The 23415-nt window shown below is 35.7% G+C and overlaps 3 protein-coding genes across 5 annotated transcripts; 1 reads left to right on the forward strand and 2 right to left on the reverse strand.

Moving 5' to 3' along the window:
* Positions 1-744: 744 nt before the first annotated feature.
* On the forward strand, positions 745-3545 carry LOC147762791 (collagen triple helix repeat-containing protein 1-like). 2 transcript variants are annotated; one of them, XM_087008709.1, is made up of 5 exons: positions 745-1559; positions 2030-2135; positions 2292-2371; positions 2776-2980; positions 3244-3545. In XM_087008709.1, the coding sequence occupies exons 1-5, from the start codon at positions 1428-1430 to the stop codon at positions 3384-3386; spliced, it is 666 nt and encodes a 221-aa protein (XP_086864835.1). In that variant the 5' UTR covers positions 745-1427; the 3' UTR covers positions 3387-3545. The 2 variants fall into 2 exon arrangements, with proteins under 2 accessions (XP_086864835.1, XP_086864836.1); XM_087008710.1 differs by having other exon boundaries at positions 747-1508.
* Positions 3496-12087, reverse strand: LOC106153286 (major facilitator superfamily domain-containing protein 6). 2 transcript variants are annotated; one of them, XM_087008702.1, is made up of 5 exons: positions 11589-12087; positions 9526-9728; positions 7785-9281; positions 6890-7063; positions 3496-6008 (listed from the first exon to the last, which is right to left on the reverse strand). In XM_087008702.1, the coding sequence occupies exons 2-5, from the start codon at positions 9614-9616 to the stop codon at positions 5830-5832; spliced, it is 1941 nt and encodes a 646-aa protein (XP_086864828.1). In that variant the 5' UTR covers positions 9617-9728; positions 11589-12087; the 3' UTR covers positions 3496-5829. The 2 variants fall into 2 exon arrangements, with proteins under 2 accessions (XP_086864828.1, XP_086864829.1); XM_087008703.1 differs by lacking the exon at positions 11589-12087 and adding an exon at positions 10695-11225.
* Positions 12088-15266: 3179 nt separating this feature from the next.
* Positions 15267-21403, reverse strand: LOC106152529 (TNF receptor-associated factor 2-like). The gene is made up of 8 exons (XM_087009311.1): positions 21216-21403; positions 19709-19927; positions 19125-19206; positions 18737-18835; positions 18246-18380; positions 17713-17787; positions 17327-17401; positions 15267-16809 (listed from the first exon to the last, which is right to left on the reverse strand). The coding sequence occupies exons 2-8, from the start codon at positions 19885-19887 to the stop codon at positions 15706-15708; spliced, it is 1749 nt and encodes a 582-aa protein (XP_086865437.1). The 5' UTR covers positions 19888-19927; positions 21216-21403; the 3' UTR covers positions 15267-15705.
* Positions 21404-23415: the final 2012 nt, after the last annotated feature.

Raw genomic sequence — 23415 nt, forward strand, 5'->3', positions numbered from 1 at the left:
AAAACGGTCCTTAAGTTGGTCAGTTATGGAATATGTATATTTATGTTAAAGGACTATTTCAAGCACTTTTTTTTTTTTTGGGGGGGGGGGGGCAAGGGAAAGATTCGCGTCCTCAAGAAAGGCTGTGTCTAAAAAGATAAAAATATTGAATAAAATGAGGATGTTGGGGAAGGTCTGAAAGATAGTTTATTTTCCATTATTAGTAAGTCCATATTCACGTGTATGGTTTGAATGAGAGTCCAATTGGGTATTTTCGTTACCAGCGAAAGCCTCTTTTTTATTTCCCGAGAAGCGTGAGTTTCTTTTACCGTGATTTGTGAATTCATGATTTTATTTCAAGTGAACTAGTGTACTGTGATGACTACCCCAAAAGGGACCCTCCTGAATTATAATTATTAAACCACGCTTGGCTGTACATGTCATGCACCCTTCTATACATTCTACTAGTACGGATTCTAATTTTATCGACCATTTGTGAAGCAATGAGAGCCATCCTAGATTCCCACCCACATAAATAATTAAGGTTTTAGGGTCGTAGGTTATTATAAATATGCAGGGGGTCAAAAGACGAAAAAGTTTCTTTTGTGGTGTTACCCGTCTCCTTCATTCCAGTTGTAGCTAGTAGTCTATTACTTTCTTTTCAGTCTGTGCCTAGATGAAGAGGATGGCGAGTCGGCTGATGAGCTCGAGTACGTACCGGTACATGTACCTACCATCTACCAGGGCGAGAGATAGATTTTTTACAGATATTCACAGATATGTCTCTAGCTAGATAGATGGTCATTTAAAGCTCAACTCAGAGTTTATAAGTCATAAACATTTTGCCATAAGATAAAATATCGCCTTTGTGATGAATTAAACAAATTAATGTGTTATTTTTCATAATTTGATATCGACATCACGATTTCATCGAAATTCTTGTTAAATCAACATCTTTGGGAGAAATACAACACAGCAATAACAAACAAAATTTTATAATCATAAAATTTCGAAATACATTTCTATCATATCAGACTAAAATAAACAGAAAGAGTTAATTCGCATTTACCACGTGCGTTCCTACCAAGTGTGATCTAGCTCTTTAAAAGTCTAAGGGGGCATTTTTTAAACAAAAAAACCGTGGTTTGAGATTTATTGCTATTATTACTAAAATTTGCTAACTATTTAAGATGTGAGAGAGTGCATACGTGTGTGTGTGTGTGTGTGTTGCGTTAGCACCAAGGTAAGTGATGAAATATCTACGGGTATTTTCCATTCAAAAATTCGCCAATGGAGTCTTTGAACAGTAGAAAATAAATCTGGGAGCGACACATGACCGGTAAGTACTGAAACTGAACTCATCGCCACTTTATAACAGGACGTCTGCCATTACATATATTCTGATACAAGTTTCGCAGCCGAAGACTATTCAAGTCCTTCTCATCATTATGAGTAACTTGACGAGAGCATTTTTGGTTGTTTCAGCAATGGGTTATTTGGGCCCGTTGATATCAAACGCCCAGGGTCAGGTAGGAGCAGTCGGTGCTACCGGTCAACATTTGCAAGGCGCTACGTCAAAGGTTATATGAACAGGCCGCCTTTTATTCGAAATAGTCGTTAGTTTTCTGTTGTTATGGTCTGAAGTTCGATTCTCTAATAAGAGTCTAATTATTAAAAAAAATGCATGGACACGAACATGTTTTCTAGCTCTAGATTAATTTATAAATTTTGAGGCATGTTTATGGCATCACTCGTAATCAAAAGCTTTTGTACGTAATTTCGCCTTAATATGCGTTTAATTTTTCATGTTGTTTTCTTTTTTCGCACATTGTGCTATTTAGGAAATTTGAGTGTTTTTCGACAGGTGTGTCAATTCAATAATAAAGTAATAATGTCAATAAACTGTCTTAATTGCGCCCGTGTGAAACTTGGGAATTCCTTTATATTTACAAATTTATTCATATACATTGAGTATCATACAATTGAAATATTGTGAAGGTTTTTTAATACGTGTCCTGGTAGACTTCTGAAGAGAGTTTTCATCTTATAGCAATGTTTTAAAGACGGAAAGGATGGAAAAGACGGCACCGACGGAAGAGATAGAAGAGACGGGCGTCGGGGAGAAAGGGGCCCTCCTGGACCAAAGGGGGAACCCGGTGAGTTTCGGATACAAATACAGATACATGATTTTAATATATATTAAAGCCAGTATCATTTGTTGTGATTTTTTTTGGTAAATTATACATAACTGCTATACATCAGTCTGGTTTATTGGTTGCATGGGAAGCCCTTTACTTTTTATGCTATTTCAGGAACTCCTTGTGTCCAAAGAAACGTGAAGCAATTTGCATGGACAGATATAAATGACGGGAGAGATAATGGCTTGATCAAGGTACTAACAGACGTCTTATATAGTCTAAACATTTTTCGATGCGTTTGATTGTTCATAGCTGTATATTGGTGTTGGTACGTGCAAGGACGTATATTGAATATATCAATATACATCCTTGGTACGTGTAACTCTGCTACTTTTTGTAAGTAATTGATTGTTATTTTTATAAAAGAATGGGCACAAGAAAAGAGCGCCTGTCGTGCCACAAATGTTGTCAAGTTATCTCGATATTAAAGTTTTCTATAGTTTCCATAACAATTATGCCAGGCCAAAATATAAATAAATAAATAAATAAATAATAATAATAATAATGAAAAGGGTTTTTATTTAAGTGTGCGAGATTTGATATGTCAGACGCACCCAGAAAACCAAATTATGAAAATTGTTTCTACACTTTACTTCAGGAGGTGAGGTTTGTCAAAGCGAAGGGATCAACCATGCTCCGTGTTGGTTTCCATGGCAATATCCGTGTCATGGCCACTGCTGGAAACCCTGAAGCCTGTCGCAGATATTGGTTTACTTTCAATGGCACTGAATGCGACAGTCCAACAGTTATAGATGGGAAGTTTTATGTTCGCCATAAATTTAATGTCCACCGGCATTCCACCAGTAAGTTAGAATGTGATGAAATCACACAGATAACGGGAGCGCACTTTGTAAAACTATACTGTATTTTATAACAAAATTGATTAAAAATTAAACAAAAATCGATAGTACATAAATATGCAGAAAGTGTGTAAATTAATAGATAATTGGGAAAATCTGCTGGTAAAGTTAGGGGAACTCGCAAGTGAAGTTGCAAAATTAAAAAAAAAACTTCCTATCAGATATAATTTTTGCTCTGATAATCGATTCATCATCTTCCTTCTCAGTTGAAGGTATCTGCGAGAACCTGGCAACAGGAGAAGTGGTGATTGGTTTTCATGTTGGGCAATGCAGAAACTATCCTTCTCAAATGGCTGATGCATACACAGGATGGCAGAGTGCCACTAGGATTATCGTGGAAGAATTCTGAAAACTACCAAAAGACACGTTCTGCATCACACTAGAGAGAATTATATCCTTTTACAGCGTGCGATAATAGGCGTGAATAGTATTCCTTGATAACTGAAAGACACAAAAAGTGCAGGCATTATATTTACTTTATTTCACCAATAAAGCTTTTCAATCACTACCATGATTTTATGTCAAAAAAGTTCACATTAGAAATAAACACATATCCAAATATCCAAACAACATTTCAGCTTTGTTGACGTGTCAAAGGGACTACTTTTAACATCATATTCGAACAGGAGAGCAGTGATTTTCCTTTCAATATAGCAGAAAATCAGGGAAAGCCCTAAAACGCTGTCACAATGTAAAATAAAATGCTTAATGAGTTTGTGAACGAGGAGATTGGGGGGGGGGGGGGGGGGGGGGGGGGGAGGGCAAAAGCATCCAATGTTATTTTCACTCGGAAATTTAAACGAAAAAATCGTCCCCATTTATAAAATTTATTTTCATGGTCTTCACAAGCTAACAAAATAGTCTTCACTAGTTGTGAAAAGAGAACCAACTAAAAGACCAATAAGAATAAGAATAATAGAAAATTACAATAATAATTACTTAAAGGGATAATAACTCTTCGTATGATATCTTTATTTCACAATAAAAAACATTGTTAACTCATAGAAATATAATATATTCTATTTTGCCACAAAAACAGCAGTTATAGCTATTATTCTGATATCTGAGCTTGTCTTCAGATCACGTTACTTCCATTGATGGCTGCACTCTGTTTTAATCTCTTAAGAGATTTTAACAAAAAACCAAACTTTTTAGAAAAAAACCAGGGACTAACTTTGAACGCAAAAATGGATTCATTAACCATTGGTAAGTATGGGAAAATTGTTGTTTACTCCAATAAAATTCATTTTTTGGCCAAAACGAAGAGTTATTATCCCTTTAAGTTTCTATCTCAAACAATTTTCCTGATAATCTTAAGTTTCATTCTTTTTCTTTTTTTTCTATGCATTGTTTAAGTATTAGTTAATGTTAGGGATGTGGAATAATTTTTAAATCATTTTTTTACCGAGAGGGCATCTTGTACTGCTGGCATAAAAACATATTAAACATTAAAATATTAGGTATGTTTGGTTAAAACTCTGTTTTAAAAACCTGCAGGTTATCTTAAATAAAGTTGAATAAATATATGACACAAGTTACTAAAATACGAAGTCAGTAGCATAAACTTCTAATTACAAAAGTGATTTAATTTTCCTTTAGTCAATTTTCAAATACAATGTTAAGAAATTAAACACCATCTTAAATAGTTATCAAAACACTATGTTAATTAAAAATCTTAAAAATGAAATGAAGATTAGAAAAAACAATTACAACATCAAATCAAAACTTAATTAAATTGGTTTTTCATAAAATGCTCATCTCTAAACATTATGAGCTATTTGGATGGTTGGGAGACAGAAGACTACTTTTTATCTTTACATATTTAAATTTGTATATAGCAATTATTTCACCAAGCAACAGTACATACTCTAAATAAGTAACAGTATATAGTAAGTATTTTTATAACATGTAATGGGCTACACACAGTAATCTGTAGCACAATTAACAACAAAATTCACTATTTGTATGACACACAAACACACACAAACGTATATAACCCATAGTGCTTATAAAATTTTTCCTCAGTTTATGTGTTAAAGATAGTCTATAAAAACTAATGATGCAAGAATTGCTATACACACTGACAAACAATTCCATTCAGATCAAAGTTTTTAAATATGTAGGTAGAACAAGGCAGCAAAGCTGTCAAATGTACAGGCATCAAGAAAAAAAAATATAATCAAGCTGGTCTGCCAATTTGCCATTTGATAAAATATGCTGAAAAAAATTAAGTTCTCATTTTATTTGTATAAGGGCAGATAAAATGTGCTGAATAATGCAAAACAACAGCATAACTTTTGGAAAAATGGTCCAATCAGGCTGAATTTTGAGCTTCACCTGTATTTTTAATGCATACGGAACTTTTGGAAAAATGGTCCAATCAGGCTGAATTTTGAGCTTCACCTGTATTTTTTAATGCATACGGAACTTTTGGAAAAATGGTACAATCTGGCTGATTTTTAAACTTGCCCTGTATTTTATGAATATTCAACAGTTCTGTAACTTTGAAGACAAAAAGTCAAACTGTTTTCATCTCATTTGTACACTGTAACACTGAAAGTGCACAACGACAGCAACGACGACAGACACAGGTGACAGCTATATATACAGACACAGATGTGTCTGTACATAAAAAGTAAAAATTAAAAATAAAAAGTAAAAATCCTGATATTTCTTTTGTTTTGAGCAAAAAAAGTCACATTATATTATATTATAGACATCAGATATTTCAAAATTCAACATTAAAAATCAACAATAAAAATGTTCACGTAAACAGAGCTGAGCTGTATGTCTCAAGCTACTGAATTCTCCACAAGTGAAATCTTTCTGTTCTCATCCTGATTTTCTCCCTCCGTCTCCCTCTCCTGATTCTCATTTTGTTCCAGAGAAAGTAAATTTACACCAATTTCTTCATCAGCACTGAGGGGGATCTCCTCACCAGTTTCTGGAATCTTCTGGTTGTTTTCCTTGTCTAAAAGAAAAGTGCTACCAACATGTCTCATGGCCAACAGTTAAAAATACACTGACTTACAATTGCTCAGCTCATAGATTATGATAACGTTAAAACTATATAGGCTGACATTCAATTTATGCTTAAAAAGTGTAAATTTAGTCAATAAATACATTTGATTCGAACACAGGTCTGGAGAAAATTCTATAAACGTCCACATATACCCCACTGTTCAAGTTATCTTTTTAAAATGAAATGCAAATCTCCACAAATTTAGGTAATAATAATAATATTTATTTATAGTCTAAAATCCAACATGTGTTCAGTAGACTTTACAAAAATTATAAAATCCAAATTAAAAGTAAAATATTGCTAATGGTTATAAGATGAAAGGATATATAAAATGGATAAAAAAAGGAGAAATTTAAAACTATGACTAAGAGCAGTTCTTCTTAAGAAGTGTTTTTTCAAGAATTTAAAGATAATATTGTTTAAAAAGGTGGGTTTTAAGTTCCTTTTTAAAATGTCCAGGGTCCACAATTTGTCTAAGACTGAAGTGTGAGCTTGCAAGACCATTTTCAACCCAGGTGCCATTTCTGGCTTCACGCTAATCTTTCCATTTCTTCAAATGGCCTGTGCATATGCCTTAAAGGCACTTTACATCTTTTACTGGTAATAAAATTGATATCTAAAAAATGCACCTACACTTCTGAAACACAGCATCTAACACAATGTTAAAGAAGGGCAAGTAATAGTTAACATGGCAAGAAGCCAAATATGTCTCTTATATATGCATTTTAGATATCTACCATTTCTTTAACAAAAATAAAAAAAAGAAAGAAAGAAAGAAAAACCTCCAAATTAATTTTTTCTTTCATTGTTATTACATGAATCAACCATACCTTCCTCTTCTTCTGTGTGTTCTTTTTTCACATGTTTCTTCCTGACAACAAATTTCTCCAGTGGCCAGACAATGACCAATACAATCAGGGAGGAGAAAGCAAAGCAGCGGAACATCACCACTCCACCATAGGCGTGGTACAGCTGGCCAGCGACCAGGGAGCCAATGCCAAGTCCTAGTGTTATCAAATACAAAAGTATATTAATTTGACTAAAAAAAAAGGTTAACTGCATATTTGTGAAGTCTTGATGAAATCCATTAAAAAGTTTTGATCAGTAAGGACCTACTAAAAAGTTGGGCAAAAAAGGTGTAGAACAACAGAATGAAAGATTGTCATAGCATGGAGTTCACTCAGTGCATGTCAGTAGCTGTATATGTAGTAATCCCTTCTGCAAATTTGCATTCACTGCTAGTGAATATGCGATGATCTACATGAGAATTTCTGCTCGTCATTTTATTTATATTTTTTGAGATAGATGAAATAAGCCATTCGGTCAAGTGTGTGTGTGTGTGTGTGTGTGTGTGTGTGTGTGTGTGGTCATACACCCACTTTTGCATGTGCAAAAAAAGTACTTACTTGCTTTCCTACATGAGTGTCTGAATAAATTAGGAACTGTGCATATGGTAATAACTCAGACTTTTCAATGGAGGAAAATGGTGAATTTTACTGATACTGTATTTTTTAGGTTATAATTTCAAAAAATCAAAAATAAAATTCTATTGATTGGTAGCAACAAAATTGAAAATCAGGTTACTCTACAGTTCTCTTCCGTGCAGTAAAAGTACCACAAATGCTGTATAGAAATATAATTTTGTAATTATAAAATTACATATCTGAAAGTTTCACAATTTTTGCCTATTGAAAAGATCGAGTCGTATCTGTGTGCTCGACATACCCATGCCCCAGTGTATTCCTGCCATCAGACCCTGCAGAGTCGCCGACATCCCTGGGGGGGCTATGATATCCGTGTACTCTGTGGCCGCAGAGAACAGGAGGCCGTATGTGATCCCATGCAGTGGCTCTATCAACAGAACGAGCCAGGGCTCTTTCAGAAATGAGTAGGCTCCGAATCGTAGAGCATACGCAAGAAGAGTGACATGCAAGCATGGTATATGACCCACTTTTTTTATGATGAATCCAGCGAAATATAACATTGGGGTCTCCGCGACACATTCCACCAACAGCGTGAGCCCCATCAGAAGCTTGGGACTGCACAATTCTCCCAGGTACCAAAATAGAAAGGACATTAGAACTCCAGCATATATCCCCAAGATTAACATGACAAAGAGAAATAAGCAAATCTCAGTGTCTTTAAATAAAAGTGAGAGATTCTTCATCATCTGAGAACAGTGTACATCCTCAGCTATGTGCATGAATTTTGAAGAGATTGCAGCCAACAAAAGCATACCCCCATGCAAGTAAAATGCCGGAGAAAAATCAGGCTGAGATTCGCTTTCACTAAAAGAGTCCATAAAAAGCCCTGAGATGACAGCAAATGTGGCAAAACCAATCGTTCCAAACATTCTTGTACGCCCCCATTTGCTACCTTCATCACCCAAAATACCGTAAGTGATAGCATCATTGATACTTAGACAAGGCATGTAAAATGTCTGCCCAATAAAAAACAGCACCAAGAACAGACCGAAAGTTAAATCATGGCTGCTTATCTTACTGTCATTTATGACTTCATTCTGAGAATCATTTTTGTTGCAATACTGAATCTGACATTTCATGTTCAATTCATTTTGTACTTTAAATACATCAAAGTAAGTATTGTTTGCCCTAAATGATTCGATTGAATACTGTGGGCAATCTTTCCAAGGTAAAACAGAGATTTTGTCACTGGTAGAATTCAAGAAAATCAGCTCCAAAGAGACATCTTCCACATTCACTAAATTCGAGTCAAACAGTTCCAGGCAATAGTTAGCAGTACTGTTACAAAATTGGAGGCTGGTCTCAGAACCATCGTTCATTAGTGTGTCAAGTACTGTGCATGTCAAATTACACAGCCGAGTAGCCTTCAATGTATTTTCTTTCAGAACACTTTCTTCACATTTACCATGCAGATCAAGATCTTCCACATTCGTCCCATACAACTGGCATTTGCTGACAGTCACTGAACTGCTATTTGCATGGAAAAATACATGAACTGGTACCAACTCGGGTTCCACGTGAGGAACAAAAAGACACGTGACATGGAACGTTCCAGCAAATAGAGCACAAACGATCAGCACTATTTTATGTTTATTGAACTTGTCAGCTATTATTCCCCATATAGGCCTGATGAGAAAGCCTAGAAAAGGCATGACGCCATAGATTATGGCGGATTCTGACGCTGTTAGTCCTATGTGCTTCATGTACACTGTCAAGTACGGCAGGAGTGATGCAACACCTGGGGATGTACAAAGAAATGGTCAGGTTTGGTCATGACATTTTGCCATACATCAATATATTACAATGTGAATTTAATGTTCTTTAAATCAATGAGGTTCAATATTAGTTTAAATTTCTTTTTTGTTACTGTTTTGACTTTCAAAGTAGTGCAAATGTAAAGTCTTATTCCACAGAGGCTGTTTGAATTCTACTGGTAATTACAATATGGCAGTGTGGTAAACATGCACTGTTGTAGCTCTCACCTGCCATGAACAGAAAGTAGAATGCCTTGCATGGCAAAAGTTGCTTGTTGATCACTGGAGAGCAGGTGCAGGATGCCTTTTTCTTCATCATTAGAGATTCTTATATGACAATAACTGACCTCAGGTGACGAGATTCACATAAGAGATTCTGGACTCTTATATGATGATTACAGGATGGAGATGAGATTCATATTGTACAGGACCTGCAGATGTAAAATAAATAAACTGATCATTAACAGAACACAGACTTTTTTAATCCACCGGTCATAAAAAGAATTGCTATTGATTCTCATAATAAGCACTGATATTCATTCTTATATTATACAACAAGTGAATAGTTCAGTCCATCAAGCTTAGCTATAGACAGCTGCAACTACATACTGCACCACAGCATTTGACTGATGCTTAAAAATGAATAAAATCTCAGCAAAAATTCAATGGTACAACATTTTAAAAATTCTGATTATTTTTTTCAGTGTTAAATAAATACTGGTTTGTGACAAAAAATCAAACTTCAATTTCAAACAGTCTTTAATACTTAATATATACAATACTGGAAATTATTTTTTCTTCCCACATATTCTGACTGAGTAAACCAAATTGAATAAAGAAATTGCTAAATAAATTATGAAGTGCTGACTGATACATGCATTGAATCTTATACATTATGTAAAAATATGAATGGATTGGTTGAGTAGTCTGTATTGGTCTTTGACAAAAAGGTACCAAATATGCCAGGAGAATACCGACTTTGAATGGAGGATTCAGTGACTGTTTTAAATGTCTTAAAATTTACATTTTACAAAATCAAAGTGCAGTCTCCTGGTATATATTATGTACAATATGATGAAAATGAGTCTTGTTTGAGCTAGTAAGTGGAATTTTACATGATTGGTCATGCTTCAAGCTTGCCCAAAATTTTAAATATAATTTCCTTTGCTTAAAAGAAAACAATTAAAACAACCACTATTTGTTTTTTCCTTCAGTGACTAAAAAATGAAGAATTGCAGCACACTATTCTATTATAATTTCCTAGCCAGGTAAGCTGCCATTGCATTTGGAAGTTGAACATATATCTACTTAAATCATGAAAGCTGTTTAAACCTTGTATTATCCATAGACACTGTTGCATTTATATTTATACAATAGTATTACAGTATCACATTTACCATATCCAATATGTCTGTATTAATATAAAGCACCAGTCATACTGTTCACAATATTCACCATAATCCCCTAGTCAATTCTTGAGGTCAGTAGTCACATTAATAATATCTTTCCTGTATGTTAACAGTTTCCCCTGCACTACATGGGCCTGCATACCATCACCGCAGGATACAGTAGGCATCAATCCATGTGTAAATAAGGAGTCACTTTGTTTAATACCTCTATTATATACCACTCAAGCCAATGGTTATCTACTGGTATTTGTTATTGTAGTATATATGCCATATGTAGGATTTAAGGGGTGGTACTTGTGTTGCACCTGCAAAACTAATATGAACCTATATGGGTCGGCACCTGCAGTATCAAACAGTAATTTAACATCATCTCTAAGACTCAAGTGCCCAATACATATGATTTAATGTACAACACATGAAGAAGTACTTACACATGTGCCCAAAATTAACATTACCGAGCTACAGGATCAACATATCTGAATTATTCAAGCTGTCGTTACAAAAGTGGTCCTACACTTACTGACACTTTTAAATGACAAATAATAAATAAATAAATAAATAAATAAAATAAATTTTCTTCACTTTTATTGATTTATTTCAATTCATCTAGATAGCAGTGTCAAAAATAGGAAAGTAATGTCAAGCAGATACACTCTCAACATCAATTAATGAATAATCTTTTTCTGCTTAAATATAATCTCTGTATGAAAAAGAATAATATATAATTCGCATTCATAAATGTGTGGATTTATTTTGCCTTTTACATCTTACAAAACGATAGGAATTAAATGGTTTTACATCAAACATTAAAGTAGAAACCAACTACGATCTCGTGCGAATCCACAAAAGGATCAAATGAGGTGATAGCAAAGCGACACTTACATTGTGCAAATCTATTTCCCCAGGTGTAATCAAAGGCATTGCTATGCTTCCATGTAGGCTGAAAGGTAGGTCCCCGGTGCTGGGATGCACACCTCCTACCCTAAAGGGATACTATTTCAGCAGTGCAGTATGTACACGTGGTCGTGTAATAATAATTTGTATCAGAAACGTTAAAAGCCATATGTTGATGATTTTCTCCACGCAAAATTCCTTCTTCGCACCTTAATTGTCCCTCGATCATCTGTGCTCTTTTGACAAAATCGATCTCTATTTACTGAAGAGTGGCAAAACCACTTCGCTGCGAACCTCTTTGTTGGAACCCGAGTAGATTTTCTGCAGGGGTTTGTCGTATCCAGAAGCGGATTTAGAGGGGGGGAAGAGGGGTCCTGACCGCCCCTTCAGTCATTAAAAATCACACTAATTTCCCCGTCTTGGAATTAGAATTATGACTAACTGTTTAAAAAGTATAGTTCTAAACCGTAGGCCTACCAACTGGCTTCGTTCGCCCTCTAATTAAAAAAAAAATTGGGGCCCTTAAGCGGGCCCCGAACCCCATGCATCCGCGTACCCCCCCCCCCCCGCCCCCTTAAAAAAATCCAGGATCCACTTCCAAAATCGGTGTCAATGGACCCCTGCATCACATGTAGGACTATAACATGAAAAATGAAAAATTTATTAAGGTGTCTACAAGGTCTGTGGTTACTCTTATCAGGACACGGAGTCCTAAAGACAACAACTGAAGCTTAAGCTTACACTTAAAATGCAGGGTCCCGTTGGTGGTGGGGGGGAGGGGGGTATAGCGATCATGATGCATTCACGGAAATCAAAGGCGATTTTAGACGTCCTTCAGTGTGATTTTAGCTTTAGCACTTTATTTACCAACAATAAAACACAATTTACCTAAATCTCACTCTAACGCAGTATCACGAATCGTGTTTAAAAAGCTGATGTTCTAATTAAATTACTGCCATGATCAAGTGCGTGACTGTTCTGAGATTTATTAGTTTTCGTTAAAAGTGTTGCCTCACAAAATAAATTAACCCCAAAAAATACCCAATTAAATGTTAACAGACTATCTTAACCCCCTTCTAATAAATCTATATTATCTTTGCATCATCACGAGTTGTCCATAAAAGTCCCTATGTGATGACTCATTCGGAAAAAACCCTTTCCAAATATGTTAGCTGCGCAAAACGACCAACTAAAGCAATTTAGGATGGCCGTGGTATAGGTTGATGCTAGAATACCAGAGTGGGTGAAATATTCTACTTACGAACTTGCATGAATGGATAAATGGATGGGTATAGCTTGGGTAAAGTCAGTGAATGTTAATAATGGTGGCTGAGTGCAAAACAATGGACGTTTGAAAAAAAAAAACAAAAAACAATTTATTGTTAAAATAATGAAAATAATAACTAGACTGCAACTGGCTCAAGGCAGTGGCGGAGGATTCCCCAGCACATGACCTTTGAACTTGAAGGGAATGGGCACTTACAAGGTCATGTGAAGGTCACAGGTTAAATTTGAACCCATATGAATTCTGAAAGAGCATGTGCGAACTGGGTGGGGGGGGGGGGGGGGGGGTTGCAACAAAACATCACTTTTAGCCCACGTCAATATTTCTCCATGAAATAGCCAAATGACCTTGAAAATGAGGGTCAAGGTCAAATTTGACATTTGATTTAGCAGTTTTGGGTATATGTTTGGGGTAGTTTACTATAGCATACTATGACCAAAAACCAGTATTTCATTGAGAATTTCCCAGTCACGATTTCTGCAATGTCATAAATAGTTAAAAATCTATATTAAAAAAAGTAATTAGGCAGTCACTACCAAAGTTCGGCTAACCTTAGATAAATATATAGGGCATCATTTGCCACTAAGATCAGGGCTCTGGGCTCTCCAGTTTTTGAGATCTCGGAAACAAACCTGTTTTGAACCTGTTTGGCTATTAGCGACCTTGACCTACTTACATAAACTTACAGTGGTAGCATGATCGATCTATTTCTATGGGGATTCTTGCAAAGAGGCAATCAATTAAAGTAATCAACCTAACTGTCTGGTACGGAACTTTAAGTTCTTAAGGCAAAGTTGGGGGAAAAACTTTGGGGTCCATGTTGTTGTTCATGTTGCTTTGGGAGGGAGCGTCAGACAATAAAGCTGATTATAGACCGACTTAGCCATATAGTTATCAAGAATCCCTAGTGAGATAGATCTATCCTGCTAGTTTGATAACTTCAATTCTGAACACAGACTTTATCTTTAAATATTAATTTATATTGCCATACAAAGATTTATTTTGCATTGTAAAACATGGCAGCAAAGCACAGACAATAAAGCAAAAATGATGCACCAAACAGTTTTTGTCTATTCTACATAAACATACCTTCAACAGTAGAATCAACACCAACTTTAACATATGAATATCCAGAAAAAGTGGCTTCAGGCCAATGGATGTAAAAAACAACACCATGAAAAATGTGTGAAAAAACTGCACAACTTTTTGAGTAATACTCAAATCAGGCTTGTTTTCAAACTCCTTTTGATAATCTGCACCAGTCTTGTAAGTTTGAAGACAACAGGTTGATTGATTTTCCACCTAATGTGTAATTTGTATTGCATTTACTGTGATGGATGCTGGTCAAAAAAATTGTCTGATCATGCTAATTTTTAACTCAAACTCGGGTCTTAACTATGTGTGGCAATCATGAATAAAAAAAAAAAAAAAAAAACATGAGTCACAAGCAGGGCAGATAATACGAAAGCTGAGATTAATGAAAATTATAATAATACCTCTATACACATGCACTGGGATATCACTTTATAGCCATTGCATGATAATGTCTCTATAAATGAAGGCATACTAGATGATATTTACACAATAGCACACATGAAACAAAACTGTCTGGATACACGATAACAGGCTAAGTCCATTGAAAAGCATCCACATCCACATACAGACCACTGCAATCAACTATTATACAAATAAACATTGTATCAGCATTGACAAATGCATATTTGGGATCTTGCTTAAGAAATGAATCTGAGGAAAAACCACTTACATACAATAAAGCATGACTTCATCAGAACTTAACCAATTAAGATAATTTTCAAACTTGATCTGTATACATATTAGTCCTATGAATCAGTCCTGCAACTTTTAAAACAAAATATGACATGGTTTTATGTCATCTGTATAAAAATGCTGAAAAAAAATATATATACGAAGTATTTACATTGTCACATGAAGATATTTTTGCATTGGTAAACAAAAAAGACAAAAACAAGAAATGCTGCACAAAATTGGTTATTTAAAATAAAATAATATAATATATAATGAAATAAATAATAAAATAATAATAATATAACATAAAATGGGTTGTTTTGTCAATAATGATGCAATATTACATAATGGTAAACATTATCACCACAGAATTTAAATTATTTGCCACAGGTAAGATGGACCTTCAGAACATGTAACTAGCTAAGGGCCTACAAAATTAAGGCCCATGGAAGATTAAGGCTTCATTCACATGCAATGTCTATTTTTTAAATTCTATTTTCTATTCGCGGTATGTCTTATGATCACGGTCTGTGCACTGAATATCCTGCTGCGTAATTACTGGCAGCGCGAGCCAGTTACTATAAGTTACTTTAAGTAACTGGCTCGCGCTGCCAGTAATTACGCCGCGGGATATTCAGGGCACAGACCATGATCATAAGATACTGCGAATAGAAAATAGATTTTTAGAAAATAGACTTTCCATGTGAACGAAGCCTAAAGCCAAATCTTAGAAATGGCAATACTTGCATGTGTAAATTAATATGCAAAACTACAGCACTTGAAGAAAATAATTTTATTGGTGTGGTTTTCCATCTCGCACACCAGTATTATTTTTATCTTTGCATAGCTTCTCATGTTTCCCAATGCAGATCTAAAGACCATAAAAGTTAATCTGAAGCAATTCTAATGTCATAATCATATTTTATGCATTCCTGGCTTGCAATTTGATAGCAACAAGGTGCAAGATACAAGGCAGAGGTATCTGAAAAAACCTCATAGAAAAAGCATCCATAGCCAAAAATTTTAATTAATATAAATTCCAAACTCTACAACTTACAGACCACTGCAATCAACTATTATACGAATAAACATTGTATCGTCTTTGACGTATGCATGTCTGGAATCTTGGAGCTGACTAAGAGGACAAAACAGAGGGCAACCAGAGGCGATATTCATTTCAGACGTAGGGCGTTTGAAGCTGGAGCTGGTTGGATCGGGTCTGAAGGCATCCAGGACATGCTCACGGTTGTTCTGGTCGATCATCATGAAAGTGACTTTTTGCTGAAATGGCCATCTCAATAGTGAATCATTTTGACCTCTCATGACGACAAAGAATAAGCTGACGTGAGAACCCTTTCCCATGCCGTCACCATTTAGGTAGATTCTGCAGCAAAGCTTATAACCTGTACGGCTTGTATAGAAACAAGGGGAGTACATTGATGTTACACGACCACGAATGGCATCTTCTCTTCTACGGGCAAAGTTGTCGATTTTCCATATCATAGTGCCATCATAATATGCCAATTCCAAGGCCTGGATGCGAAGATCTTGTTCTGCGAGAGCAACATCTTTGAGAGCAATGGCTCTCTCTAAGCTTTTGATGGTGCGTTCCTGGACGTCGATCCTTTCTCTGTCTCTGCGTCTTTCCCTTTCAAAGTTTTCAAGATGCTTAGAGCATTTTTCTGCCTCATTACCCAGAACAGCCATGATCCCTTCAAACGTTGCTACCTTGTTATCAATGACCTGCAAGCTGCTTTTCAACTGATTCAGAGGTGTGCTATTTGGCAGTTGAAGAGAACTTGCCACAGAGTTTCCATCAACACCATCCATTCCTCTCTGCCTTGTTTCAACTGCCGACACAATACTTGCCTCTCCACCGCCCTCTGCACCAGTCATGCTGTTAAAACTATTTCCTATTCCTGAATCCTCCATATGATTTGTATTAAGCTGCTGTACCTTGCGTTTCAAGTCGCCAATTTTGTCATCTAGATTATTCATTAATGTGTTCACGTCTCCCAGCCTCTTTTTGATGTCTTCGGGCACTTCCTGTGAACTCTCCACTTCAGTCAAGGTCAGTTCTTCCAACTTCACTCTTAGCTTGTCCAAATGAATGTGTGCACTTTCACATTTGTGCTTATCATACACATCTTTTTTAATCTGCAAGAATGATTATTGTTGACACACTTGAAATTTATTCAGAGGGAACAAAACTGTTATTCATTGAATTTGGTATACTAAGAGCACATTCCCATAGATTTTAGATTGATCTATCCCCGTGGGGAGTCTCACTAGATTACTGTCAGATAATCCGGCTTAAGTGTCCATCCCGCCTACTACAAGCTGTAAGGAGGTAATTAACTTTTGTGACCGCTGGCAGCGGTCACAAAAGTTAATTACTGGTGTGGCTGACAGCTACTTAGCGTGAACCCCCAGGGAGTTAGGTCGATCTAGTTGGATTGATCTAATCTCTATTAATGGGGTCTTAGATGGAGAGAGGAAAAGAGGGCACAAAACATGCATCTCTTGTAACTATAACCTTTAGTTATTTTAAGTGTGCTCCACTACACTCTATTAAAATAGACAGGCTATTTTGAAAACAATGGAGCTTCCATATTCTCATTATTAGTAAGTTGTGTTCTGACATTAAACAGGAGATGTAATGTCTCATACTTACAGGTTCTGTGCAGCCAAAAGCACACAGTGCCAGTGCACTACCACAATTTCCAGATTGCTGCAAGTGTGTGGATAACTGAAATTTTCAGATTTAAACTTGATTACTTTCTATGTGAACTTCCCTATTTTAATGACAACTGACTTCATTGACAAAAAACATGCAGAAAAAGGTTATTATAATGGATAGAGCATTTGACTTTAAGCCAAATGTAATGAAGAAATACAAACACCATGCTTTCTTCAATAATATCTTCATGATTTAACACAAGCAAACAAAAATGCTTCCAAAAATTTTAATTTTTTTCTTTTAAGACTTTATGTTATAGATATTTTTCCATACACAGAAGAAGATAAACACACTATATGCACTGTCAATATCATACTTACATTTTCACGAAGCATTACAGATTCACAGTTCGGACAAGTGACACATGCTTTGGGGCATTCTGAAGGATGGGTGCTCTGAAATATTTAACATATATTAGTACGCCTAGGTTAATGTAGGATCATTCATGTGATAGATCTTGGTCCATAAGCTTATTGTGTGTGTTGATTCAACAAAGTGGAACTCATAAATCAATGCCAGTGTGTGTATGTGTCTGTCTGTGTGTGTGTGTGAGAGAGTGCAAGCATGTGTTTTTCCACAAATTTCTTTTCTTAAAAAGTTTTTCAGCAACAAAGAGCACTTACAGCTCAAGCCTGTGGGATTATCATACTAGTAAATAAATATTCTTTTATTTTCAAGAACCTTCATTGTTGAAACATAATATGATTTAGAATTGACATGGATCCAACATGCTGACTATGCTGGACATTAGGTCACATATATAACATAGACTTGAAGTTGAGGCCCAATTTTACAATATCATATCATCACAACTCTGTTACAGTGACAAACCATCACAAGGAAATCATATTACCTGCAGTTGCTTCAGAGTCATCTGCAATCCACAAGACTGACATTGATCTTTTCTGTTAGGACAGCTCCCTTGTGGATGGGAGCCCTTGCACTGGGGATGTTCACAGGGTTTATGTGGACACCCCTCCTCGTGTTGCTGTAAGATGCCATGCAGAAATTCTTTTATTTAAAAAATGTATTTACTTTGTATAATAACGCCCAGCCATGTTGTCTGAAGCATGGAGATTTTGAGAGATTTGGAAATATTCAAAATTTCTTAAAATTTGTTAAAAATCAAGAGATATCAGGGGTTATTGTCCAACTATCTCAAAAGTAAAATGACTTCAGAAAGGCATAATGAATTACAATCACACTGATTTCTATTTAATCTAATGTCAGTACTTTTGCACAGAAAGATGGACTATCAGCATGTGTCTAGTAATGCACAGCACAGACAAAAAATAAAAATTAAATTAAAAAAAGAAAGAAACTGATTTATTTTCACAGCATTACCTGCAGATCACCAAACTTTCCACTCCACTGACAGTTGCTGTAAGGACAGGTTACTTCTAACTTTGCCATATCTCGGATTAGAGCAACATCAGAAAATACCTGTAAAATAAAAATATATTTCAAATGTCATTTAATTTTTGTATTTCCCATAAAACAATCCAAAAATGATCGGATGAAATTCCCTTGACACAGAAACTGTGGATATTTCTTTGCCACTGCGTCCAAAAAATAAGGAAAAAGAAAAATGTCTTCATTGGTTTTCGCCTTATTTGCAGTAATGAGCAAATGTAATATTTCAGCTGTCATAACACAAATATGAAGGTAACCACCCTTGGTGCATGTTGTCTTATGTATTTTTTCTCAACATTATTTAACTATAATATTCTACCTTGTCAATACTCAAAAGACTTTCATCTTCTATCACTTCATCTTCTTCTTCACATGCTGGGCATATTATACTCTCATTTTCACTGTGGGGAGAAATAATAATTGTTAGATTAAAAGTGTAGTGTTCATTTATATATATATATACACACACACACACACACACACACAAAGGCAGAAATTTCAATGTCAAATGCTTCATCCTCATCCAAAGGACTAGGTCCAGTAGTGACAACCAGTGAGCACTTCATCAGATTTAAAGTTGGGCACCAGTCTGTGCTAAAATATTTATATCTGTTTAATTATCAATTTATCTATTTGGTGCAACTACAAATTTACAATGACTATGGCAATAACAGTACTTAAAGTTGAAAGTACAATAACAATGAAAATATAAGTATACTATCGATACAGTTAAGTTTCCTGCTGGAACTTCAGCCTAGCACTGTACCTGCTGGTATATTAGCTTAAAGCAGAAAGTGAACAGAATCTGTAATTCAGAAAAACTTCAGATTTTTCCTGGCAATTTGCATTTGGGGTGGGACAATTATCCATTGATCATTGAAGACTACTTAAAAAAATATTTACCTGGTAACTTCTCTCAGACATTCAGCACAAAATCTGTGACCACATGAATTCTGAACAGGTTTCTTGAGAAGACAACTACACAGAGGACACAAAAACTTTTGATCAAGTTCACTTTTTCCTGTCAGAATGTCTGTTTTGTAGCCATGATGAGTCCTGTGACTGCCTATAAACTTGGCCATACTGCTCAAACACAATATTTGTTTTTGTTTGCCACTCCAGCTGTAACAGAATAGATAAACATATTTTCAGTTGCCAATTATGATAAGCTAGTTTAATAATTGATAAATTCTTAGTATAATGTTTATTCACTCTAGTATCTTATTCCCGTTTTTTTTTTCTGTCAATTCCAAAGGTTTTGATTATTATTATTGTAATGACTCAGTCTCTTCAATGGGGAAAATTGCCAATGTATAGGCTATGTATACATTTCAATTTTGGTACCACTTAATAGGAATGTTTTTATTTTTACTTTATTGGTAAACAGCATCTGTAAAATTTTACCCACGTTGTACCTTTTCCAGCCTCCCACCCCCAAACACCAACTGGCACTACAGGCTGGTTGTAGCTACATTATTTATTCTAACAAATACAAGTTTGTTTAAAAGAAATAGGATATGTTTTAGTGCATTTATTCGTGCAGCAGTGGGGAATATCATGACAAAATTATTATGAAATTATATTAATGTTTTTGCAATGATGTAACAAATGAACGTGAGGAGAGGACTGTAGAATCAAGAACTTAATCAACATATAATCAAAAACAAATATTAAATTTGTTGTGGCTGCTTCATACAAGGCCTACCATACCAGGCCCACTGATCTACCTGGCACTGGGTATAGCTATAGTTCCCCATCCACCACAATATATGTAAAAACAGTTGAATCATCCATAAAAATACAATGATATGTATGCATTTATGTACTTGTACAACATACCTACCAAAATGGGAGAATCTTTAGGAACAGTTTAATATGGTTGATATATCCTGCTCAAATTTTCAAATAAAATTCCAAAATTAATAAAAGTATTACTTTGACTATACAACACAATCTAGGGCAATAATTACAGTTACAAATCTGTAGAACTGATAATAACACAACTTTAGTTATATAGAATTTACCCAGCAAATACAATTTTGACAGCCCAAAATACATGTAGGATCAGCCAGGGAATTTTTCTAAACACTGCATGCATTTCCCGCCTCGCGCGGCGCGGTGTGTGAGAGCAGTTCTACGGCCGCAGTTCAACTGGTGTATGTTCTGGTACATAGGAGTCAATACGACTACATTTAAACAGCACGTAATTTTAAGGCACTAGCACGCCCAGTGAAAAATACGTTGTCTCTAATATAATATACAGTACGTGCTGCATGCATACTTGGCCAAGCAGAACATTTCGTGCTTGTGTTTTGGATGTAAATAATGATCAAAATTGCACAAGATCAATAACAGAGCTTATCGTGCATCTCTCTAATGGAAAATATACTCAAAGTCATTTCAAGCTTACCGTATCGAGCAGCTTTGGTCAAATGTAAGACTGTAGATATCTCAACAAGGTAGATCTGACCATAGAAGTTTTCTCTAGTTCTCTGATCTGACACAAGAGAGATCGGAGTGTTTCGAGGAAATGCGCATGCGCATGCGTTTGGGAAAACCCCTCAGACTCAAAAAAATCCCAGTTGCATGTGTCACGGGTTTATCCCTTGGATCCTCAAATATCATTGGATGATAGCATGAGGTGATGACGTCATAACACGATTGCACAAAAACACCTGGGGCCGGTTTCACAAAGCAGTAGTTAGTTGTTCTAACTTACTACTGCTTTGTGAAACCGACCCCAGCACATCTACAGCAATGCTGAAGCGAAGGCGAGCAAAAAGTTATCTTTTTAAAATTTCTGGAATCAGAAGCTTACTCTATTTTATTGTCTCTATCATAGAGTCTATGCGGGTATATGGCACCCTGAGCTTCAGAGCTAACTTGACACTAACCTCTTCACTGTAGCCTATCTTCATCGTGTCAAGTAACCTCTGACGAAAATAGTTTGACCTAGTTTATATAAGCCAATCAAATCCATGTTTCAAAATTTTTCACCAAAGTTTGGTGAAAACGCTGATTGGTTGACCGTCAATCGGCAATCCTCGGCTGATTCCGCAAGCTCCATACTAACAACATAGTTATTGTCGAGTGCGGAGACATCCGAGTAGTTCCGAGTGTATTACCGTACACAAAAAAAGCAAGGCGAGTGACTACGAAAAAGAATGTGTTAAGTTATCTCTTGATTCTTTGCAAAATATGAGTAAATCGGAATTGAAACCATAGGGTCTAGCAGTTTGAGGCCCTGCATCATTATCTACTGAGAGACGATGTAATTTGCGTGCTGCCCACAGGTTACGGCAAGTCCCTGATATTCAGCCTTATCTTTGATTGGTCCGGATTTGAACAAAGCGCGCTTTGACTCGTTCACGTTCATTGGCTAGATCGTTTAATGAGTCATTGAGTGCGGGCTTTTAAATTTGATTGGCGGGCGGCGGAGGCAATCGAATCTGGTCAGAGGTTACTTGACACGATGAAGATAGGCTACAGTGAAGAGGTTAGTGTCAAGTTAGCTCTGAAGCTCAGGGTGGTATATGGGGACTTTACGACATTCAGTTTGAATGCTTAAATCACTTTTGATAGGGCTTTTTTGCATTGTATTAGATTAATGTGGCAGTCTAAGGTTGTTCTAGGTGGTTTTCAAATTTATGCACCCGGTTTTAAAATCATATAGCGATTTGACGACAATCGTTTACTATCCAAACAAGGTGACAGCCGAGCGTGATCCAATCAAGGTGACAGCCGAGCGTGCGCCAGCTATTTAAAGCAACTACTACATCGATCACATAAAGACCTGTCAAACGGCTGATAGAATTTTCTCACTTATAGCTGACGACAAAACTACACTACTCTACATAATTTTATAAAGCAGCCTACGAAAGTATAAATATGAAGTACGGGGTGAAAATAAGCCAGCCTGACGTCATGAGTAAATAGGGCCTGCAATAAGAGCAAAGTGCTACTTCAAGCAGGCGGGATAAATCATTTCTACTGGAATACCCCTTCTTTTCTACAGTTTCAGAAAAAACTGCAAATGTTTATTACTAATAATAGGCCTATAAAAACCGGAAATCTTTGCCTGCCTTGTTTACACATACTTATTTACATATATATGGGTCAAGGGACTTACAAATAAATATAAGGCCTAAAGACTTGAAAAGAGTGCAATGCGCGTAAATTTACCCTTATATCAAAAATCAATTTACATATTTAAGCAATCTGCCGATTATTGCGAAATGTACACTGTAAATCTGTTTTCGAGATCTTTTAATTATCTTTTTTTTATTAAACATATACAAACACAATACAACACATTACAATATATACAAACATACAAGATCATGTAATACATCACAGAATCAGACAAAGCATATTACATTACAAATAGCCTACCAAAAGATACACTATATCAGTACAGTATTGTAACTTAATACAATACATACACGTTCATGGGTGCACAGTCACTGGAATATTATTTTAATATTGTAGAACGTACAATACAATATATACAAAAACCTACAGAAGGCTACATTACAGAAGATCCAAACTGAACAATACGTAACAAAGCAAGGTGATACTATGCGCCAGTATACAAACTAGAGACATTAATG

Source organism: Lingula anatina, chromosome 3 (assembly GCF_051362555.1).
Source record: "Lingula anatina isolate TDL-2025a chromosome 3, LinAna3.0, whole genome shotgun sequence".
Classification (NCBI taxonomy): Eukaryota; Metazoa; Brachiopoda; class Lingulata; order Lingulida; family Lingulidae; genus Lingula; species Lingula anatina.